Source organism: Lepisosteus platostomus, chromosome 22, assembly GCF_059453375.1.
Source record: "Lepisosteus platostomus isolate fLepPlt1 chromosome 22, fLepPlt1.hap1, whole genome shotgun sequence".
NCBI classification, from domain to species: Eukaryota; Metazoa; Chordata; class Actinopteri; order Semionotiformes; family Lepisosteidae; genus Lepisosteus; species Lepisosteus platostomus.
This window is the reverse complement of record NC_142632.1, coordinates 12,283,260-12,307,286: the sequence shown is the minus strand read 5'-3', so window position 1 is coordinate 12,307,286 and position 24,027 is coordinate 12,283,260. Positions and strand designations below refer to the sequence as shown.

Sequence of the window (24,027 nt, the reverse complement as noted above, 5' to 3'; positions counted from 1 at the left end):
TTGTGTTTAGTTTTTTTTAGAAAATAGAGAAATGGAGTGATCTTACAGATCTTTGTGAAATTGTGAGTTATGTTTAATTTCTTGATCAGAAGATACCAGGGTGCCCTAAAATCAGATGGCATCAAGACGATGTCAGTCACTGCTGGGGTTAAAGTTGCCCGAATAATCCCTGGCGTTTTGTGAATTCAGAGTGCTGTGTGCAAGGAATGTCAAGTAGTTCTGCCTGATGGTCTAGTCTGCTGGCACTGGAACAAGGCTGCCTTACTCCACGTTAACCACAGTGAGCCTTCTTCGTGTGTTTGGTTCTTTTTACTCGTGTTTTATGCTTAATCTGGTATTGCATTTACTTAATTTGTCCTCTTTTTGTCATCGTCAGAAGAAGAAAATAACATTTTATTGCTAGGACGATGGGTGATTTTTAAATCCTCGATCTTGTGTTCCTTGATCTTTAACTTAAATCCTCTTTAGATGCTGGAGCTGGGTTTCCCTCTCTTCTAAGACTTTAATTCTGAAGATAATCGTGCACTCTGGTGCTTTAGGAGAACCATGGCAATTTCACTGAGTTAAGTGAGCTAGATTCTTACAAAAGCTGGCTTTGTCTAATCTCGGAAAATATAAGACATTGAGACATTATAGGAGGATCCTTTAAAAATGTGGAATTGATAGCAAATGGAACTGATAACATACCAGTGTTGCACTATAGCCAGGTAGATATAAAAGCTTGTGTGCAAAATTCAAATGTAACATTAGGGCCGCCAGGAGGTCACCGGTGATTCTCCCATCCAAAAGGCACCGTCTTCCACATCTTTCACTGTGAGGGAAAATATTTTCAAAATAATCATACCGAAAACGAGCATGATTATTCAGAATGCACTTACTACACTTGGGGCATCCTTCTGAAATGTAATAACCTGTTGCATTCTGGCTGTGGCTATAATTACTGTGGATATACCGTGTCATGAAATAAAAGGCTTTAAGCGACTGGGTGACCTATTTAGGGCTCTAGACTCCTCACCTGGTGCAGACCACTATAGTTACATGACTTGTTACCTGCTCTGTGGATGGAAGGAAGATTTATGGTCAGTCTTGTATGTTTACTGTAGGTGATTATAAGACCTATATTATCTGTAACACCTATTCAAAATCCAAGTATTCAAGTATTCTCAAACGTCATTTAAATTATACGCGATGACACTACTATTCACACTTGCTTGTAAATAGCTTGCTTTGAACATAAACCTGGATGTCAGAAACCAGCTTTTGTTTTTGAAATAGTGCCATTACTGCCGGTGAAGAGTAGTGGTTGGGTTTCTGAACTTTAGACTAGAAAGCTGGTATAAATGAGTGTTGGAGACTGGTGCTGTTCCTGTGAGTGACCTGCTCAAACAGATTGCTACAGCAAACCAAGTTGTGGAAATGGCCAAATAAGTATATAAAAAGCAAAATATATTTACTTAACTTTTTTAAGCTACTTTGAATAAATTAAGGTCTCCCGTGTGTTTTTTTTTCCCTTGGACCAGCTTGGCATGTTGGTATCCTGTGGGTTATCAGTCTTTATAGTTGGAGGAGTTTAGGAGTGATGCTCAGATCGTAAAGGGTGGCTCGCTCATAATACAGCCCTGCCTGTGGGTTTGTTGGTGAGGGTATCCGGTGTGGAGTTCAGAGATCCCTTTTGAAGTGTGTGATGAGGGCCTGGGGGAATGACAGTGTTTAATGGCTGTGAAGGACATGGTGCCCTCACACGAGGGTATAAAGGCTTTGTCTGCACGAGAGGCCAGCTTGTCTCTCTCGGGTTGGGATGGAGAACTGGGCCAAAGCGAGGAGGAAGACCGCAGTACTTCGCATCATCTCTGACACCCATCCCGCAGGTGAGGCTTTTCCACAGGGGGCTCGAGGGGTGTGAGATGGGTTCTTCTGCCACATCATGACTGTGCCTCCACTTTTCATAGAAGAGTGGGGTGGTGGTGGGGGGGGAGATATAAAAACGGGAAATATATCATTTTTTTTCTTTGCTTAGTCACTGCAGGCTGAGACTTGTGTTGTGGAGTACTGTGGCCTGTCGTAATAATCACAGATTTTTCCAGTGTTTCAACTCGGAGTAAAGCTTAACAAAGCTTAAAAGTATGTAGCAACAGTGCTGGCTGTCCTTTCACACAGGAAACACAGGAACAAGACAGACATCACCGTAGTGCCAAAGACAGCCCCGCTTTTGAGCTCACTAGGTAACAAATCCCTGTTTCCAAGACATGTGTTGGGCAGAGTGGCTCCTATGCAACATTCCCTTCACCAGTCAACACCTACTGTAGGTCCGCATGTCACAAGCCTTTAAAATCCTTAGGGGGGACAGCTGACAGCACTAAGGTGGTGTACCTGCCTGTGGATTCCACTGCAAAGCTGGGAGCTGTTCGGAAATGAAAGAGCGCAGGGGCTTGTCAGTAGTGAGAGTAAACCATCTGGACTAGAGTTCTCAGCGACATCAGGGTTGAACAAATCCCACACAGTTCTCTGTGGGCTGCTGCATGTATGAAATAGATTTACAATTTTCAAAGGATACAGGAAGGTTTATTTTCCTCTGAATAATTTGTTGGATCTATTTTTTCTGGCCTCCAAAGAAATACAAGCTAATTTGTCACTTTCTTTTACAAAGAAATATAGATTGACACGAGTGGTATAAACGGGAGGCTTGAGTCCGTGAATTTATTTGTGAAAAGGGAAGCACAATTCAAAGCTCTCTGATATTCAGGAGAAAAATCAATACCACGCCAGGTGATTAGAAAGCAACTGAAGTTCAGACTCCCTGCTGCTCTTGTTGAGATTTAATGAGATGGAAAAATGTATGCTGGGTTTCTGAAGAGAAAATAGGTAAAATAATAAAATGTTTATTAATTAATATGGAGCTTAGTCCTGCACAAGTGAGAAACCCTTGGCATTAACTGTTGGTGCTGTGGCTCAGCTCTTGTTGCACCGTGTTCAGAACGCAAGGGGAATGAGAGAGGATATTGACAGCTCATGTTATTGAAGTCGGAATCCCCTGAGGCTGTGGTTGACTGTGCGCAGGGAATTGATCCTTTTAGCTGTCTGTTGGAACGTGCTTTTCCCCCAGGAGAGAGGTTTTAGAACCCTGTAATCTGGCAAAATGGGAATGAGTAAGCCCCTCTTTTTCAGTATACGCATCACGAGAGGGTTTTCTTTAGGGACAGGCTTGGTCCATTTGCAACTTGAGAGAGTATACAGTGCAGGTGATGCCTATTCATTAAGCTATGAGCTAAACCAAAGGCAATGTACAGGTAAGAGCTTAGTGAAGTCCAATTTGATTAGTGTGGGCTTTAGCATTCTTTTGTTTTTTTAATGAGAAATTACCCTCTCAATGTCACTAGCATTTTTTTTTAGGTGTAGGCACCACAGCAAAAGTAATCTGAGCACGTCAGCACAAGCAGACAATGGTGCTGAGGCTGCAGTCACAGTTAGATGAATTTGAAAAGGTGGCGTTTCACTGCTCGCCTGCCGTCTTGCCTCCTTCCAAGACGGGGCTTGTGACGTACAGCGGGAGATTGGAGGAGAGTGTGGCAGAAATCCTGAAAAAAGCTCGGGTAGGGGAAAAAAATAATTTGTGAAGCCAGCACTTTCTTTCAAGTGCTGAAACGGCGGCCATTTTTTCCAAGTGGCTGATTTTCACAGCCTGCGTTTGTTGGGTTAGCTGAAGGTGTTGGTTTCTATTTTTCCAATGGCCAAGTGGGCTGGAGTTTTGTAACCCCAGATGAATCCATGTGTGCCTTTGGCAACAGCCTTCTCTTCAGGTTTGATTCTCATGAGCTAGTAAAGCCTTTTATCTGATAATGTCACAGCTGGCCGGAGCCGGACATTTTTAGGAAGTTTAATAGCAGGGTATTAGAATTTGCACAGTATCTGTCGATAACAAGAGCAGCACTAGCAAAGTGTTAACAAAATTTATGCAGTGTTAGCTTGGCTAGAAATTGTTCCATTTCTGCTGTTAGCAATTTTGTTTTTGGAACATACTAGACATTGTAGCCTTGGACCCATAACGCCCCGATTGAGCTCGGATCGACACAGGCTGATATCCATTAAACCTGGTCCAAGAAAAAACCTAACCTGCTTTAGGTGACTAATGGATTTGTGTGAGCAATAACTGTGAATTATTACTACATTTTTACTATACATTTTTCTGTATGCAGCAGAAGAACGCCTTCAATATCTCAGAAATGCCCATTACCATGCTAAAGCATTCAGCTCTCTTTTCTCCATTTTCATTCAACTCAAGCCTCTTTCTATCCAATTGTAAATGTAGCTTTTATTAAAAACACCTTGTCAGAGTTACTTTCTGCAGCTCTAAATTTTGTAAAGACTTTTGTTCTTTTTATATGCAAAACATTCAGAACCAAATCATATAAATTAAAGCAGATCTGTGACCTGAGTCAGAACCGTGCACCAATTTCATTTATCTGAATTCTGCATAATGAATATCCATAACTGTACCAAGGGGTTTACATTTCACTTCTCATTGTAGGTTTTTAATCATTTTCTCATGTCTTTTCCTACCTTTTGACCCTTGATGTTGCACCACAATTAAAAAAATAATTGCAATTGAACTTTTCCTCTGTGCCACCTCATCCCACCCACTTCCCCATCCTGCCTGACTGGCACGGCTCACTTCCTGCCCTCCCCTGCCCTCCTCAACACGCGTTCCCTGTCCTGGCACGAGATGGCAGAACACACTGTTGCCCCGCTGGCTTCGGAGGACAGTGACCACAAGGCCGACCCGCCATCCGATGACCAGGAGTACCCCCCTGGGTGCGCCGATCTCGGCAGCGATGGCGTGGGTCGGCGGGAGAGGAGGAGGAGGAGCGGCAGGAAGAAGCAGGTATCGGGATGCCCCCGGGCACACCTCTGCCCCTCTGCCACAGCAGGGCCTGTGAGATCACTACCCAGTGTGGCGAGATGAGATTGTAGGGGTACCTACACATCTTGATCCGCCAGACCCCTTCACTACCATACCTCAATCATTAAACATGCCACAGTCCAGGATGAGTGATCTACTGTAATTACCAGCAGCTAAATCACCCTGCAACTCACAGCTGGCAGCCCACTGCAGCTCAGCAGGAGTGACCCTGACCAGTACCTAGATGGGAGACCTCCTGGGAAAACTAAGGTTGCTGCTGGAAAAGGTGTTAATGGGACCAGTAGGGGGCGCTCAATCTGAAGTCTCTGTGGGTCCTAATGCCCCAGTATAGTGACGGGGAAACTATACTGTAAAAAAGGCACAATCCTTCGGATAAGACATGGGACCGACTCTCTGTGGTCATTAGAAATCCCAGGGATTGTCAAAAAGACTACGGGTGTAACCCCGGTGTCCTGGCCAAATTCCCCCCTGGCCTTTACCAATCATGGCCTCCTAATAATCCCCATCTCTGAACTGGGTTCACTACTCTGTGCGCCTCCTCACTGAGAGCTGGTGTGTGGTGAGCAGACTGGTGCACTATGGCTGTCCATAAAAGTGCTATATAAATGTAAGGAATTATTATTACATTAATCCAAGATGGTGACTACAATTTTTATGTTGCTGGGATTGTGTGAAGCTCAGTTTGAGCACATCATTATTGTACCTTTACAGTGCACACCTATACACTATACACTTTCCTCATGAGTGAGTCCTGTGAGCCACCCAGTAGGATCGGGAATGCTGTGGGCGGAGGGCAGTGGGCTGGCGTTGTGCCCTGTAGCTTGAAAATGAGGTAGGCTGCAGGAGCACACTGCCTGCAAGCAGTGTGATACGACTCCCTGTGACACCTGCCCTCTTCCCCTTGCATTGCTCAGCAGTCCATCCCTGCCTCTCTTGGGGGACTGGTGCTGTGTGGGAGCTGTTTCCGTCATCAGCCCCTGCTTTGCACTGTTCTCCAGGACTGAATCCCCAGGCTGTTCAAATGTGCCAAAGGAGCTTGTTATCAAAAATAATAGACCACATTAGTGCTATTCAGCTCATCTTCATATACTCACTGCTCATAGTGTCTTAACTTGGTAATTCTGATTACTGCACTTCGGGGGTGTGCTCTGGACGAAGAGAGTTACTCAATGGAAATTATCCAGATTCATTGCATCGTCTGTGCTTTTCAATATTTGGTTGCTCTGGAGTTCTTGAGGAAAAAAAATGCATTTGTCAAGAAGGACCTTTTACCTTTTATTCTCTTATACGCTGTATTAGAGGGTGACCAGCAGCCCATTTTCTTTTGGCTAGATAGATATGACACTGCTAAAGCCAGTTTGAAGAGCATGGTGTGTCTGTCTGGTGACACAGTAACCTTACTTGGTAAATCTTTTCCGAAAACTTTCATAGACCTTTGCATCGAGTTTTTAATTGATAATTGATAATGTTACATTACAATGTACATTGTTTATTGAAGACTTGTTTCCTGACAATAACATCATGTCTCAGTGTTTGACTTGCTTTTCCTTCCATGCGATAGTAACTAAAACCTTTGTGATAATAGCCATGGCAGCAGTGACTGTTTTCCTTACAGCTACTGTAACAGCAATACACTGTAATATTACTGTTACTAGTAATGTAATGGTAATAGATACTGTAATAGTACCTACTTAAGTGATGTATATTTGCAATCACACTTTCAATACATGTAGTAACTCTGGTGGGTTGTAGTTTGAACCATTCAGGGTTTTCCTGTGGTGTGCATATCTGGCTGAACCAAATTGAATTGTCATCTCTTATTTAATGCACTGGGCAGCCTTACAAAATGTGCTGCACAGAAAGAAATTATTACTGATTCCTTCACTTAGATGGCATCTTTTTAGTGAGACCCATTATAATATCCTTTTCCCAGGAGTTCAGTAGGCTCTTCTGTTTCAGGAATCATCTCTGGTTGTTGCCCACAGACTTGTGATGAATAAAATGTGTATTTTAAATCATGCGGACGTTTTGTTTCACGCTGGTAGCCTACTGTGGTACCTTTTTAATTTTGATTAGGATGTTATAAGCCTGCTGTGGGGTGTTGGCTTGTTCCCCATACTTGAGCATTTTCATGGAGATCCCCGACTTCCTCCTAAATCCAGAAGATCTCAGTTCAGGCAGCTTTAGTGTGTCTAAGCATCTCAGGGGGTGTGTGTGTTCTGAGCCTTGAGACTTGGGCTTCCTGAATAATGTCCTGGTTGTTGTGATCCTTACATAATGGATAAATATAGTACCTTTGTTTTGTTCCTTGTGAGAGGCTTTCGCAAGCATGCAGTTTAAAAGTTTTTGTTCATACTGGGAGCCGCTCTGTACTTCAGGAACTAGATTTAGCTTGGACGTTGGAACTGAAAGACCAGATTTTGCTTTCCCAGTTGCCTCTCAGCAGTGCTGATCTTCTGTACCATTAAAAGTGGATCCATGTTCCTTTCTGGTTATAATGCACTGAAAGATGGCACTTTTGCTCTTTGACATTACAGGCTTGACTATTCAGGAGAATTAAACAGAACTGAATATTGAAGTGGAGGGATTAGTGTTTATCGGGGGATAAGAACAGCTTTGCTTTACTCTAGGTGCACCTTGTTTGCTTGTTTTTTTCCTTGTCTCTGAAACAAACATGCACCACTGATGGCTGTCTTAGGTGCCTTTTCTTACTAAAAAAAAACCTCTGTGTATTTCTTTTTCTCCCTTCATTTTTTTTGTTCCTTTTCCTTCTTAACCTGCAATCTGCCTGTCCTCTCCCCGGCTCCTCCCCCCTCCACTGCTCCGCCCACTCTGCCCCGCCCCCCCGCTAGCTCTCCTGCTTCATGAAGGAGGACTCGGAGGACTCGGAGATTGAGCACATCCTGAAAGAGCTCCCCAGCGACGTCGGGCAGCCGGGGGACAGGGAGGCAGAGGGCACCGCCAGCCCTCCCAGCCCGGGGACTCCCCTCTTCTTGCGCCCCCCAGTGGCAGGCAGGGCGTTTTCTGAGGCAGCTATAGACACAGAGCAGAGGCACAGGTTTCAGCTGGCGGCACAGGACTGTATCCTGCCCACACCACTCAGCCCCTCGCGGCCAAAGAGCCCCTGGGGTAGATTTGACCCCTATGACTCAGACGAGGTAATGTAGGGTAGTAGCTAGTGTGCAAAGGCTAGGATAGGCAAATCATTGTAAAGCTGTGAAAACCCCTCTTTTCCCAGAGGCTGGAAGTCAAGATCTTTTTCTATTTAACGTATCTTTGTTTGCACAGGAACTGGTGCAGTCTAACGGAGATAAATTTGCGTGAAAACGAGTAGCGGGTTTCAGGATTTTTGTGACGAGTTAGTTACAGCGCCATCTGATGGCGGGAGGATTTAAATGCACTTAACTGTACCCACTCAACCCACAGTTACGCACCATTCCCCAAAGGAAATGGACCCTCACTCCAGTTTTTCAGCCCTCCAGTGAAATCCATGGCACAGCATCAAGCTAAGATCCAGAGATAATGTAGTACATTTATACATTTATTCTGGTTTCAAATTTGTAAAAAAAAAAGGAGGAGTCCTAATGTTTAACTTTCATGATGGGATGTATTTATAGCACTGCTTTGTGGTTAAGGCCCCCTGTCTTTTTCAAAGGGTATTAAAGGGAATCCATATGTTAAGATCTTTAGGAAGGTCTCCTGACCAGAATTTAATTTACTTTAGACTGTAATGTTCAACACATTGCATTCCAGGGCAGGAAGCTTGTGCTCTTTAAGTTTCAAGATGTGTGTGTTTGAGGGAAGGACCAATTCCCTCCAAGGTATTCGCCTTGCTTTTTAATCAAGGAAGATTAAAGAAGAGAAGCCAACTTCTTGGCTCTGCAAAATATCCATCTTTCATTAAAGCAATGTCTCGAACTTTGTGTGTTTGTATGTTACAATTAACAACTTTAAAATGCGGTGTTCAGTGCTGAAATTATTCTCCGGAGCCATATTGATCTTCGTAAATTGTTGAAGTACTGACGAATATTCAAGTGAATGCAAAATAACTTTGAATGGAGAAAAGTACTTGTCAACTATATTTCATTGTTTTCAGATTTGTGATGTGTATAATTGTGAAGATCACCTTCCCGTTAAGATTTTTAATTGTTTCCCATCTCTTGTAAGTGAGACTTTCTTTTCTGTATAGTGTGTTTTATAATTTTTTCTGAGGGTAGGAGTTTTAGTCTTTAGAAGGGTTTTACTCCTGTTGAACTTCACAGCCGAACAAAAAAAAAAAAAGGAAAATGATGTCTGTAAAAGGCTCTGTGTCACGTGTTGTTGTTTTTTTTCTTTTTCTCCGCTTTTAGGACCAGGATAAGGAATATGTGGGATTTGCGACATTGCCAAACCAGGTGCACCGAAAATCGGTGAAGAAAGGATTTGACTTCACACTCATGGTGGCAGGTATGTACAAGCCATTGTGCACCCCAGAGTGTGAGCCATTTCCATCCTTTCTCCTAACCAGCTTATTGGAATCCAAAACAACCCACAAGCTTTCCAGCAAGGCTCGTCCTCTTCCAGTTTTCATACCCCGGACCAGTTACTGACCAGCACTGCTGCAGATTTATGCTGTAAAATATTTTAAAGCTTGTTTTTCTACTATCTGGTTTCAGGGGAATCCGGCCTGGGGAAATCCACATTAGTGAACAGCCTCTTCCTGACAGACCTATATAAGGAAAGGAAATTGCTCAATGCAGAAGGTGAGAGGGTTTTCTGTCCTTATTGCTCCTTGTCTTGTGAAGGAGGGAAGTGGTGTCGGGTCAGGAGATGTTGCCTCTTTTGAGAAAGTAGTCTCTCCGTTATCCTGCAGGCTTTGCTGAGGCTGGTGCACCTTAATCCGGGAGTCTGCAATCAAAATCCAGAAGCCCAATTTGAAAACTGGACCAGACGCTATTGCATTAAAATGTACCTGACCTATGCAAGTGCATGAACTAAGTGGCAATATTACCTTTTATTGGACTGGTATTGTGAAGTTTGACCAGCTACATAACAAGCGAGCTGGTTTGTTCTTTTGACTACCATGTTATGCTCCCTGCTCTGTTGTGCACCCCATTAAATCCCATTGTCCTATTTGTCCTTGCTCGTGTCTTTCTGTCCAGAGCGAATCACCCAGACTGTGGAGATTACCAAACACACAGTGGACATCGAGGAGAAAGGGGTCAAACTGAAACTCACGATTGTGGACACTCCGGGCTTTGGGGATGCCGTCAACAACACCGAGTGGTAAGGAGAGGGGTCATTTGAGTTTGGCTGTGGGATCAGGTGTAGCAGATGCAGGGGCACAGAAACGTGCCCTTTGGATTCTTCCAGGGTGGAACGATCATAATAATTTCTTACACTTATATAGCAATTTGTTGGACACTCCTCTCAAAGCTCTTTACAGGTAATAGGGATCCCCTCCACCACCACCAGTGTGCAGCCTCACCTGGACGATATGACAGCAGCCAAAGTGCACCAGTCTGCTCCCCACACACCAGCTCTCAGTGGGGAGGAGAATAGAGAGATGAAGCCAGTTTAGAGATGGGGATTATTAGGAGGCCATGATTTGTAAAGGCCAATGGGAAATGTGGCTAGGATGTCAGGGTAACACCCCTACTCTTTTCGAGAGACACTCTGGGAATTTTAATGACTGCAGAGAATCGGGACCTCGGTTTTATATCTCATCCGAAGGACAGTACCGTTTTACAGTATTTTGTCCCCAGCACTATACTGGGGCATTAGGACCCACACAGACTACAGGGTGAGCGCCCCCTATTGGCCCCACTAACACCTCTTCCAGCAGCAACCTTAGTTTTTCCCAAAATGTTACCAGTTAATACAGCAGCAGCCCTCGGTATTAAACTGCTGCCTTTTAAACTGGCAGTGTCAACAATGTTGTGTCTGTCCCAATAGGTTATTGACCGTCTTCCGATCAGGACGTTTCTTTTCGTTTCCCCCCCAGCTGGAAGTCGGTAGCGGACTATATCGACCAGCAGTTCGAACAGTACTTCAGGGACGAAAGCGGGCTGAACCGCAAGAACATTCAGGACAACCGTGTCCACTGCTGCCTCTACTTCATCTCCCCCTTCGGCCACGGGTGAGCAGCAGGGCCTGGAGTCGGGCCAGGCTGCGCTTTCACTTGTCACCTGATCTGAATTCATAGCAGACGCAGGGTATCTGTATCACTCCGTTATATCTCAAGAGCTCGGCTTGTCCACATCCTAATCATTGTGCCATACATGCCTCCTTAGACCTGATAACCATTTGCACTTCTACATTCCTGCTTTGGCATTTAATGGATAGCTCTCCACTCCACTGACACCATGCATGCCCTTCGTAACCCTAATTAAACCCATGTGAGAATGCATCAACACCATTTGCAATAATCTAATCAATTAACAATTAAAGAATGTGTCTTTTTACAACAATTAGAGGCCCTTGGGTGGCCTCTAGGGCACATCAACTGTAACTGCAGCACCTTCTTAGAATGGTCAGCCATAGGGTCCCATAATTATTTTGTTAAAATACATAAAACCGCAATATACAGTATCAAAGCAGCTGTGTGAATGTACACACCAGTGTCTAATGTGATGAGGCTGGGCAACTAGATAGTCTTGACACAGTGTAACTGTTACACTACCAAACATTCCCTTGCACCTAGGAGGAAGACAGCTGACTCATGCATTTTCAATGAAAGTGTATGTACTGTGTTACAAGGGTGAATAAAGCATAACTTTGGGCATTGCAGATTCAGCAGTGCAGAATTCCATGCGAAAATACTTATGATGAACAATAGTGCCATCTATTGGACAAACCAACAGGATTAGTGTGCTTGAGTATACACAGCTCTCCATGATACTCGATTGAGTAACGTCTTTGTTATCCTCCTTTTTCAAGGGGGGCATCAGGTTGCACGTCAAAAAGATTTTAACTTGATTAAGAAGCCAGACGGTTAAGACCCCTTGCAGGGGCATTGTTGTGAATGGAAACTTCAGGAATCCTTCTGTTCAAAGGTGCGGTGAAGTCAAAGGTCAAGGTCTGGACTCTGTAGCGTCTCTGCCCCCTCTTGTGAGGGAGAGCTGCGAGGCTGAGTTCGCCGTCACCGCGGTGACCAGGGTGACCGTGTGCTGCTGTCTCTCTCAGCCTCCGGCCCCTGGACGTGGAGTTCATGAGGGCTCTTCACGAGAAGGTGAACATCGTGCCAGTACTGGCTAAGGCCGACACTCTCACCCCTGCTGAAGTGAGGAAGAAGAAGATGAAGGTAAGATCCAAGTGAGGCCAGGCCAGATATCCTGCAGTGCAAACCGCTGAAACAACAAATGTGATTAGATTAGAAGACCTTTATTATCACAAGCTTGGGAAATTCATTCTGTAATTTATCAAGACCTATTTAATTCCTTGCGTTTATATAGTGCTTTACACCAACACCACCTCTAGATGGTTTTCCTGTAGAGATCTCGCATTCCTTGACTGACCATACACAAACACCCACAAAAAACAGGCACTGACGTTTTCAGTCAGTGAAATAATTGATCTCTTAATTATCCAGGTAGGGCATTTAAAAACACATTGTTATTAATAAACCAGACCCAGTGGTGCGTACTGAAATCATCACTCTAGAGAACTCGAACAGAGCACTCTCGTTAAATAAGATCACTAATAATAATTCACCACGGTGATGCATGCATCTTTTTTGTAACTTTTTTTTTTTCTGGTTTACACAGGAGTTTTCTTAATATACACAGCCCGTATTTGCATTAGAATTCATAGGCAGTGGTGTGCCAGGTCTGGTACCAGTGAGGATATTTAAGTAAAGCTGCTTCACACTGCCCTGCAGATTCGAGAGGAGATCGAGCAGTATGGCATCAAAATCTACCAGTTCCCCGACTGCGACTCTGATGAAGATGAAGAATTCAAACAGCAGGACCAAGAGCTCAAGGTACTTGCCGGGCCAGTGCTTTCCCGTTTTCCTCTATTTTGGACATTTCTCCGGTGTTTTTGTTTAAGAACCCTGTAGCTCGGAAGTGGCGGCTTCGCATTGCAAATCTTGATTTTCCCCGCATTTAAAAAATGCGGAGAAATGTCTCCTACACCAAAAATCTGGCCTCTCTCTTTAATACTGCATTGCTCTGCAGACAGGAGTGTCCTCAGTTCACCCTGCGCTGTATTCTGGGAAGGGGGAGTGTGGCGAGAGTCATTCTGAAGCGAGGGGCTGCCTTCTGAACAGCCGATGAGAGAGCTGCAGTGCAGCACCTCAGACTGCATTGCTGCATTTCAGGACACGGTTATCACACTGCTGCTCTTCGTCTCTCAGGACAGTATTCCGTTTGCTGTGATTGGCAGCAACACCGTGGTGGAGGCCAAGGGGAAGCGGGTTCGAGGACGTCTGTACCCCTGGGGCATCGTGGAAGGTACTTTGCAGTCCTCTGTAGTAGTATAACGCAGGGCGTGTCGAGCGGGGACAGGGTGGCGCAGTAGTTGGCAGTGCTAGGGCCTTGGGTTCAATTCCTGGCCATGGGTGCCATCTGTGCAGAGTTAGTATGTTCTCCTTCTGTTCATGTGGGTGTCCTCCAGGTGCTCTGGTTTCCTCCCACGGTCCAGAGACATGCTGAGGCGTTAGTTGGCTTCTGGGAACATTGGCCCTGGCGTGAGTGTGTGTATGTCTGTGTCTCTGCCCTGCGATGGACTGGCATCCCATCCAGGGTGTACCCTACCTTGTGCCCCGAGATAGGCTTCAGCTTCTCTGCGACCCTGTACTGGATAAAGCAGTTAGAAAATGGATGGATTCTTAGAGCCATAGAGCTGAGATTCTGTGGCAATTTTCCCCTTTCACCTCCACTCAAATAAATATGTAGTTGTCTCTCAGTGCAGAAACACATTAGCCTTCACAGTATTTTTAGGTCTTCAAAACACAGCATCTGTCCCATTGCCCTCTGAGGTCCATCCTTCCAGATTTCTAAGGACACTCCAGAGAAATATTCTCGGGCCACTCCAGTGAAGCCCATGTGTCACAACGCTTTGCCTGTGTTGGCAGATGTCTGTGAGACACACTCTGTTCCCTCCGCTGGTACCTGTACTGGTAGGAGGCACTGTGGAGCCTGAGCAGTAGGTGAAATGACTTTCTGACAGGGTGGGCGATTGGGCAAAGCATGCCCGGGCATCCTCCTTCTCCCCGCACAGCTCAGGAGCCGGAGCTGCGGGCGGACTCTCAAAATTGGGTGACTGCATCTCGGAGCCTCGCCTGGCCTTTCCGGGCTTCGTGGGAGCTGGGGGGGTGGGGGTGTAGCCAGGGCTGACAGGTGCAGCGCTCTTGTTGCAGTGGAGAACACGGCGCACTGCGATTTCGTGAAGCTGAGGAACATGCTGGTGCGCACCCACATGCAGGACCTGAAGGACGTGACGCGGGAGACCCACTACGAGAACTACCGCGCGCAGTGTATCCAGAGCATGACGCGCATGGTGGTGAAGGAGAGGAACCGCAAGTAAGAGGCTCATTTTTGCCGGATATGTTAATGTAAAGACGACCACTAGGACCCCCTAAAGAATTTTCTTTGATCTTAGTTCCCCGGCCTCCATCTGTTCTGTGCTTAGAGAATATCCTATTTAAATTCTAGCTATACATTTGCTGTCTGATGTCCCTCTCTTAAACTGTCTCGTTGCTTCAAAATCTGCTTTCTGGGAGTTTTAAACCCTTGACTCTGGAGAGTTTCAGATATGTACTTCAAACCACACTGTATTATGAGCAGAGTTCCCTAATACTTCTGTTGCCTCTCTTTTCATCAGTGTGTCTTTATTGATTGAAAAGACCAGATCTATAAAAGCATTTCCCCTTGTAGATGCTTTGATAAACTGGTAAGAAATCGATCGTTGACCTCGTACACCATGCCGTTTTCTTCTGCCGATATTTTATTAGGTCTTTACCAGTCCATTGTGAATGTTAAAGTCTGCCATAAAAACCACTTCTTTTGCATGGAAATTCTTAATTTTATTATACAGTGTTGAACTATAATCACTGTCTGTGTTTGGTGGCCTATAGCACATTTCTAACACTATACCTATCTTCCTCTAGCTCAAGTTAAGTAAACCTGAATGCTCTTTTTTTTGTATATAGCAGGACACCTCCCCTTCTTCTTTTTTTCCTATCTCTCTGGTACGTGGTGAATAAACTAATATGCATTCCTCTCCATCCTTTTCGGTAGCCAGGTTCCTGTGATCAACTAGATGTTGAAGGGCCTTGCTGCCTGGTGCTCTGTAATGGGTCTTCGAGTAGCAAGCCATTTTTTTCCCCTACAAATGTAACCCTGTTCTGTAATTTTCTCCTATTTAGCAAGCTGACAAGAGAGAGTGGCACCGACTTCCCAATCCCTGTGGTGCCTGGGGTGACAGACAGTGAGACGGAGAAGCTTATCCGGGAAAAAGATGAGGAGGTACGGGTCACAGAGGATTCCTGAGTCACTCTCTAACCCAGCAGCTGGCGATCGTGACAGGCACACAGCCTCAGTTCCCTGAGGGCTGCCCATCAGAGTAGCGCAAGAGCGACCCCACCTGGAGGGAGGGCGAATAGCAACATCAATCACCAAGCACATGGGAGTGATTTAAGAAAGGGTCTTTATGTACTGGGATCCGCGCTGCTTAGCTGTATATATAATTTCATTTTTCATTTTCCAGTTTTGTCGTTTCAGCTAAAAAATCTATCCTAGATCTAGCAAAAAATCTGCAGAGATTTGCATACCTGATGTCTTTTGTTTTTCCTTGCAACACTTTCCTGCAAAGGACTCGTTGAGCCTGACCACTTTGTTTTCCAAGGAAATGGTTCTGTTCGAGTTTGCGAGAAACCTGCACGCCTGCAGTTTTGCACTTTAAATGCATTGTCACAGGTGTCGAGGCAGCGCAGCCGAGACAGGGGCTGAAAACGGATGCTCGGTTTCTGAAATGCAGGTGGTGGTAATACGTTTATCGTGTGCAGTGCAAAGTGAGCTGGGCAAAACCGTGGAACTGTGCGCTTTCTTTATTTTTAAAGCGCTAGCAAAGAACAAATCAAATCTATCTTTTTTTTTATTATTGTTACTGTGGATTCAGCGCTTTTCATTAAAATTATTTGAACTGCAAATTGTCATCTGATGTCTGCAACACAGTCATCATTACCTTTGTTGGGGTGGACATGTTACTACACCAGCACTGGAATCTCACTTACCAGGGTTTACATAAGCACTCTTTTCAAAACATACCATCCACGTCTCCAAAATAATAATCCCTCCTGGATCGCCAAGTAGGTTTTGAATAGCTGTTTTTCACCCAGAAGTAACACCCAGAAGTAACCCTATTCATTCAATTTAAGATTTCCAACCATGAATGGCTGAAATTCAGATTTTGCCTGAAAGTCATTTTTATGCACACGTATGATGAATAAAGCACTGTTCTGAGAGCCTTCTTAAAATGTGGGATGGGTGGCCAGCCTTATGTTTCTTGAGAAAATGCTCCTAAAGGATTTCAGTACGACTCGTAGAAGATTATACACTGTGACTGAGGTCTGTTTCTATAGAAAACACTGTGACACAGGTAAGAGAAGTATACACATCTGTTCTTGTGAAGAACCTGCCATGTTATAGTTGAAATAGTCGCCACTGTATAACCTAAATTAAGTAGTTCAAGTAAGGAAACACAACGTTTCAGCTGTGGAGCCTTCTTCAGGTGTTTACTTGTTCCTTTGTAACCTAAATTAATTCTACAGAGTCAACTTTCTGCATTGGGGTACCACTCGGATGTCAATACTCTGCTGATCAGATACAGTATTACGACACTCTGTATTGAATAAAAGCACTCTCGACCATTCCACTGTATTTTGATATTAGCAGTTAGACACATGAATATCTACATGCGCATTATATTCACATGGTGGAAATCAAATCAGTGTATCGTCAGACTAGTAAACAAGTTACATTCTAAGCATTCCAAGCAGGTTTTAAGAATATCAGAACATAGATGGAGGACATTTGGTCCATTTTTTTTTGTAATTGGACAACATTTTTGATTCATTTACCTACTAAACTGTTTCTTGATGGAGCAAAAGTTCTGGCCTCAAAGAGTCCTAAACAAAAACAGCTTGTGTGTTGATTCTTCTGTATTATAATTATAATAATAATTGCTTACACTTATATAGTGCTTTTCTAGACACTCCACTCAAAGCGCTTTACAGGTAATGGGGATCCCCTCCACCACCACCAGTGTGCAGCCCCCACCTGGGTGATGCGACGGCAGCCATAGTGCCCCAGAACGCACAGCACACACCCGATCTCAGTGGGGAGGAGAGCAGAGTAATGAAGCCAATTCATAGATGGGGATTATTAGGAGGCCATGACTGGTAAGGGCCAATGGGAAATTTGCCCAGGACGCCGGGGTTACACCCCTACTCTTTTCGAGACATGCCCTGGGATTTTTAATGACCACAGCTTTATGTATTCATCATTCTTTATACAAACACCCAGACCCCTTTCATGCAGCTAACTGCAGCTCAGAATCCCACATATGTTCTATCACACATGTGAAGACCCAGAGTCTTAGGAGCCAGCTTCCTGCGTAGATCACTTTGCACTTATCAGCATTACATTTCTGTTGCCAAGAGTCTGCCCAAACCATGATTTTTTTTTGCCACTTCCCCAAATTAAAAAAAAAAATCAACGAATTTAGTTTAACTAGCTGCAGTTTTCCGAATCCCCTACTCTCACTCCCTTCTTGTTTCGGGGAGCAGTGTGCTCCTTGGGTGATTTGGAGGGCTCCCCAGTCCTCCTCTGTTTGTCCAGATGATCATAACCAGCTGTTTCCAGACCACCTCTAACTGCTGGCCCTTCCCTGTGGCTGTGGCCTGTTGTTGCCCAGATCGAGCTCCCTCTGACCTGAAGCCTCCAGCCCTCCTGGGCATGACTTGCACATAGCCTCCCTAGAGGGCTGTCTTAACTGCACCCTGCACTCTCTTAAACCAGTGTACAGTGTATCGTGTCCTACACTTCAATATTATCAGCTGTCCCTGTTGCTTGTTGCAAGAATAATTGTAAGTTACATGAGTGTAACATTATTAGAATTATTAATGGTAAATTCGGTGCAGCAGGCTAAGTATAATGATAGTTTTCGGTCATAAAAGACTGTGCCACAATGCAGGAATACCGTTTTTATCTACACTAGGATTTAGAGGCAGTATTAGCTGCCCTAAAGCAGGTATTTACTTTATTTGAAGTTCTAAAACGTCATCCCAGCCTTTAGGGTTATCCACAGTCTTCATCTTTCAAATGTAATGAAATGTTGTGTTTGAATTGAGTTCCTCCTTGCGGTTATGCAGTGATGCCACTGCATGACAATGAATGGACTAAAATGACAGGCTTAGCGGGGCACTGTAAGGGGCTTTCCTAAGGGAGCACTCTGAAAGGAAGCTGTAAAAGTGAGTTCTCCCATTGGGTTTTGCTCAAAGCATCTCTGGGTTTTTTTTTGTTGATTTCCTTCCACATTGTGTTTTATTTGTTGAGTGGAGAACCTTATAATGCATTCCTGATCTTGTTTTAAAACATTCTGGAAAAGGGGGAGAGGTGTGACTTGAGAGCAGACTCAAGTTTAACCTGCCAAAAACCATATCACCCTGCAACTCACAGCTGGCAGCCCACTGAAACTCAACAGGTGTGAGCCTGGTCAGTACTTGAAGGAGAGACTCTTAGAAAACTAAGGGCTGCTGGAAGAGGTATTAGTGGGGCATGTAGGGGGTGCTCGCCCTGTGGTCTGTGTGGGTTCTAATGCCCCAGTATAGTGACAGGGACACTATACTGGAAAAAAAAGGTGCCGTCCTTTGGATGAGACATGAAACTGAGGTCCTGACTCTCTGAACATTACAAATCCCAGGGTGTGTCTTGGAAAGAGAAGTGGTGTTACCCCAGTGTCCTGGTGAAATTTCCCCCTGGCTTCAGCACTCTGCTCTCCTCCCCACTGATGGCTGGTGGAGGGGAGTCCCCATTACCTGCAAAGCTCTTTGAGTGGAGTGTCCTGTCCCTCCCAACATTTCCAAAACATACGTCTCCAGATAACACAGTGCCACTTGGTCGGGCTTTAGCCGACTGCTTTTTATAACTTTTAAAACCAAGTGAAAAGTTTTTTAAGAATTTGAAGGTGTGGTTTACGTGCAGGCATGAGACGTTGTAGCAGTGAAAGGGTTTGGAGTTGATTGTTCCATTAAAACAACAGGAAGAATCTCCTACCCTTGTCGTTCACAGCAGGTGTGTGAACCTGCGGTCCTTGAAGCTAGCAGTGTCCTATGAGTTTATTACAGCTCTGGGCTCGATTTGCTTCATTAAGCTTGTTCTTGTTATGCTTTGTGCTGACTGGCCCCTTCTGTCTTTTTAGCTGCGACGGATGCAGGAGATGCTGCAGAAGATCCAGGAACAGATGCACGGACAGAAGGAGGGATCTTAACCCCCCAGTGCCTCCTGTGATCAGAAGACTCCCAAGATTATCCCTGTGTCCTCTCCTAAAACTCACCCACCTTGCCCATCTTTTCCCAAAACAAAAGAGCCAAATAATAACCGTTTCACTGCTGTACTTGTCTGCGTTGCCCGACCTGTGCTACACAGTAAAGTCCACTGGACTGCAGAGAGTCGATGACGATGGCGTCGGAGGTGGCTGAGAACTGGCATATCTGTTTCACCTAGTTCAAAAGACAGAAGAGCGTGCTAGCGTTGTCCCGGCTCTTGTAAAGATGCAGTGTTCCTTTTTTCCTGGTATTGTGGCATTGTCCCTCCCATCGGCTTTTCCTTCAGGTGGGAAAATTGTGATTTTCTTTACAGAGGTTTTCATCCTGTTTCAGAACATTTCCTCACTGGAAAGGGATTGGGCCAGTGACCTTGAATTTTGTTAATTGTAACTGGATGAGAGCAGAGAGCAAGGAAGGTGTAGACTTTCCAGGAAATGTATGATTTTTATTTGCCGTTATTTGCATTTCACAACCAATGCTGGATACTTCTACTGTACATGGAAGTTTGTATTAATTTTCCGTCAGGTTATGGAGCCAGAGGCCTTGTTACTTTAAAGAAAAAGGGTTCAGTCCCTCAGGTCACAGTTATATCAGCGCTCTTCCATCCTTTAGTTTATACATGGGAACAGAACTTTATTTACAATTTTTATATATATATACAGAGGAATAATTTGTTTTTGTTACTAAATTGTGAAGACCTTGTCTTTTTTTGTGAAAACTTGTTTTATTTAGTTTTATTTACTCTTTTGCTTTGTATTATTTTTAAAACTGCTGGATATGGCTTCTCTCAGATGCCCAGATCCTTCACAAATGGAGCTTTTAATTTTGGGAACGGTGCATCTAAACGGTCTCAGGACCTGTGTCAATCCCCTTCAAATACGGTTGAGGATTGTGTTTTCCATAAACTGTACAGGGTGGCTCAAATCAGCAATGAAGAAGCATCCACGTGCTCTGATTCAGAGGGGTAGCTGGAAGAGGTGGGGTTATGGTGCATTCAGTTCAGTAACTCAGGAATGGGTTTCCTAAACTGTTGAAGATGACACTGCTTCCCTGAAGCTGATGAGGGAAATCAGAATCTGGAAATATTGTCAAAGTTTTTGTGGGGGGGAAGTCTGTTTTTTTATCTAAAAACCAAACCACTCAAAAAAAGCTACCATTTGCTATCTGAAATGTTAATGGTCAAGTTCCTTGGTGCAGTGTGAAGTACTGGTTAGGAATCTGGACTCAGAACTGGAAGGTTGGACTATTGGGCTTTTGACTAAGGTAGTATATTGAGATTAACTCTGTAAACACCAAGCTATACCACTGGGTACAAATGTACTGTATGTTGCTTTGGGTAATAGCAGTAGATTAATATAATACAGTAAACCTTTGGTTTAATGGGCTTGGCTTTAACGTACAGACAAAATCTGCCAAAGAGTAGTTTTCTCTGAAAAATCAGAAATCCTGATCTTTGCATCAAAAATAAAATAAAGTAAAAATAAATACTATATAGGTTTCAATTTCAGGAACATCAGTGGTGCCCTTTAGGGGTAGGTCGGTTTCTTACGATCGGTGTTTCGTATGCTTTAATGAATTTTATGCAGTATATTCATGACATGAAATTCAGAGCTTGTGTATTTATGGTAAAAGGGCACATGAACAATTGAATCACTTTTTTGGTGTAATTGTTAAAAAAATGAAAAGATAGAAAGCATATATACAGTATATAGCTCTCCTATGATGGTGTGTTTTGGGGCTGAAAAAACCTCATCTGTGATTTAACAGACAATTGGCAGTAATGGACACCTCTTTCCCCATATACTATAAGTCCATTAAACTGAGGGTTTACTGTCATAAATTCTAAAGTTAGTGCTTTCACAACCAAAGAACTAAGAGGGGAAATGGACCAAGAAAATGGCTGTTTCTAGTTTTCTTTGAGTTCTACAGTCATGAGAAGACACCACGGTAGCCGTTTCTGAGACACCCCCCCGATTGTACAAAATCCTACCTTTTAAATTCCATACAGATAGAGACTGACATCTTTTTTGGAAGGGAAGGCTTCCACCTGTACATCAAAACTGTATAAGAAAAATGTGCATGGCTATTGAGGTTAGGTGATGTGCTGTATTGCTGGTCTTCTATCTATCGAATTGGAATACACCACCTAAAAAAATGGACTGCCATTCTTGAGGTACAACATGAAAGCACAAAGCTTCATTGCTACATTTGTAAAACTAAAAATGAGGTTGATAAAGTAGCACTAATTTCTTAAGGGGAAACTCATACTGTATTATCATTAAAAATGACGTGGTGCTGCTGATACAAGCAATTCTGAGCTGTTGTTTATGTATCTTTTTTAAAGTAGCAGGTATTTTCTTAAAAGGCTGCATAAAGTGCCATGGTTTAAGAAAAGCCCTGTAGCAAAAGGAGAATTGAGAAAAATGCATTGCAATTCTGCAAGATTCCTTCAAAAAGAAGCAAAGGCCATTGAGTGAGAATGCACAACTGTGAGCAAGCAGGTATACAATAACTTTACTGCTGCTTCCTGCAGACTTACTAGGAGATCTGTCCCAGTGGAGAAGGAAAGAAGCAGATCTTTGAGCGCAGTTGTTTTATAGTTTTATTTAAGAGGGAGGACTTTAAAATGATTGTGCATCCTTTTTGGCTGTCGCTTGATAAATATCGAGACAAATAAAGATTGGTTCATGAAAGAAAGGTTGGATTTTAAATGGGTATGTGAGATGTACATTTTATTTTCAGGAAGGGTGCCGATAAAGAGAAGGGAGGGTGGGGAAAAAAATTGTAGACTTGGCTCGATGTGCTTGTGCTGTCACAAAGGAATTTCAAAAGTGACTCAGCAGTGCTGTTTGAGGATTTATTTTCAAGGACTTAGGTCCCTAAGTTTGGGAGGTCCTAGTAACATTTTCTTAAAGGCTTTTATTTAAATACTGTAGTTTAAAACTGTACTGTTAGTGTTACGACACTAGTCTGTCCAAAGGGAACGCTGCATCTTTTGTGCCAACGTTATAGTGCTGTAGGAGTGGGGATGGGGGGATTGTATCGCGTCTCATTCACATTTACATTTTTTTACAAGTAATTCCTTTTCCATGTCTTCATGAATGCATTAAACATGTTCATGTACTAATTCATACATTTAGAGAGCAAACGTTTCTACGTGACGGAATATTGTATACAATAATAAAAAAAGGAGAGTACGTCTAATTTTGAAATTTGTGAAAGCTATTTACTTTGAAATCTTGTCACTTGGGATAATGGATATAATATGTACCGTATGCAAGGGGTACAGCTGAGCCAATATGACTTATTGTTGGGCTGTAATGTCTAGTAATTCCCAACAATGACCACAAGGGGGACGCAATTGTATGCTTTTCAATTTTACCAACTAGTCAACCTGCAATTTCTAAAGCTATAATACAGATGGGCAAATATACTGAAGGGCATTAAAACTGCAACAAAGGCTATTGATTCCAATACCCATTTGTTTCTCATGCCTTTCTGTATAAAATGGTGTCTTGCCAGGAATTGTAAGAGATATTTAAATGTCACGGTTGTTTTGGTGGTGTTTGACGCAAGAAGAGTTTTGATACGAAAAAGAAAAGTATCTCAGTGTGTCATGTTTTTTTTTTCCAAGTCGTTCCACTCATTTTACCTTTAATGAGATTTGTTAAAATGCTCCCTGCCCTGAGACAATGACAGTGGTTTACATGTTGGACTTCTGTAAGTTGAATAGCAGATAAAATTGACTTTGAGTAAGTGAAAACCCTGTAATTTTTAGATCAAACAAAACCCATTCCTATTAAGCCAGTAGTGGCATTTGTACTGAGCTGGTTGAGGCCCCATGGACACTCAGGATCTGTAGCAAGGGTTGCAGAAGAAACAATTTTACAGGTGAGACCATTATTACCCAAGCAGTGTACTATTGTGTTATATATAAGTGCCTTATATGTAAGAATATAGCTTATCAATGCAATAAAACATCCATGGTTGTAAACAGGAGAAGTAAACTGGAAATTATTTTTAGTTCCCCACCGATAAAAGCAGCATCCTTTCCCTTAATTAAGCAAAGAACAGTTTTATAAAATACAAGCATATTTATATTACATTTCAGTAGTGTTTGGACATTTTTTTTTCTTGAGATTTAACAGTGAAAAGCAAACCACGTCCTGTTCAGAAACTGGTTATTCACTTTTTTAGTAAATAAACCTGCCAACAGCCATATCACCCTGCAACTCACAGCTGGCAGCCCAAGGAAGCTCAGCAGGTGGGAGCCTGGTCCGTACCAGGATGGGAGACGCCTGGGAAAAACTAAGGGGTGTTAGAGGAACAAGGGGGGAATGGTCATTAAAAATCCCAGGGTAGGGGTGATACCCCGACCTCCTGGCCAAATTTCCCATTTAACATCCATGACCTCCTAATAATACCCACGTCTGAACTGGCTTCATCACTTCCCAATGCGAGCTGGTGTGGGGTGAGTGTTCTGGTGCACTATGGCTGCTGTCGCATCATCCAGCTGGGGCTGCACACTGGTGGTGGTGGAGGGGATCCCCATTACCTGTAAAGTGTTTTGAGTGGAGTG

The 24,027-nt window shown here is 43.6% G+C and overlaps 1 protein-coding gene across 5 annotated transcripts; it reads left to right on the top strand.

Moving 5' to 3' along the window:
- Positions 1–1,479: 1,479 nt before the first annotated feature.
- LOC148643498 (septin-5-like) lies at positions 1,480–23,442 on the top strand. Of its 5 annotated transcripts, none has more exons than XM_088615606.1 (13): positions 1,480–1,868; positions 4,721–4,879; positions 7,771–8,076; positions 9,268–9,364; positions 9,574–9,660; positions 10,060–10,183; positions 10,902–11,036; positions 12,083–12,200; positions 12,777–12,878; positions 13,254–13,350; positions 14,259–14,421; positions 15,267–15,366; positions 19,322–23,442. In XM_088615606.1, the coding sequence occupies exons 1-13, from the start codon at positions 1,701–1,703 to the stop codon at positions 19,388–19,390; spliced, it is 1,725 nt and encodes a 574-aa protein (XP_088471732.1). In that variant the 5' UTR covers positions 1,480–1,700; the 3' UTR covers positions 19,391–23,442. The 5 variants fall into 5 exon arrangements, with proteins under 5 accessions (XP_088471732.1, XP_088471733.1, XP_088471734.1 ...); XM_088615607.1 differs by having other exon boundaries at positions 1,491–1,868; positions 4,728–4,879; positions 19,322–22,660; XM_088615609.1 differs by having other exon boundaries at positions 1,787–1,868; positions 4,526–4,879; positions 19,322–22,660.
- Positions 23,443–24,027: the final 585 nt, after the last annotated feature.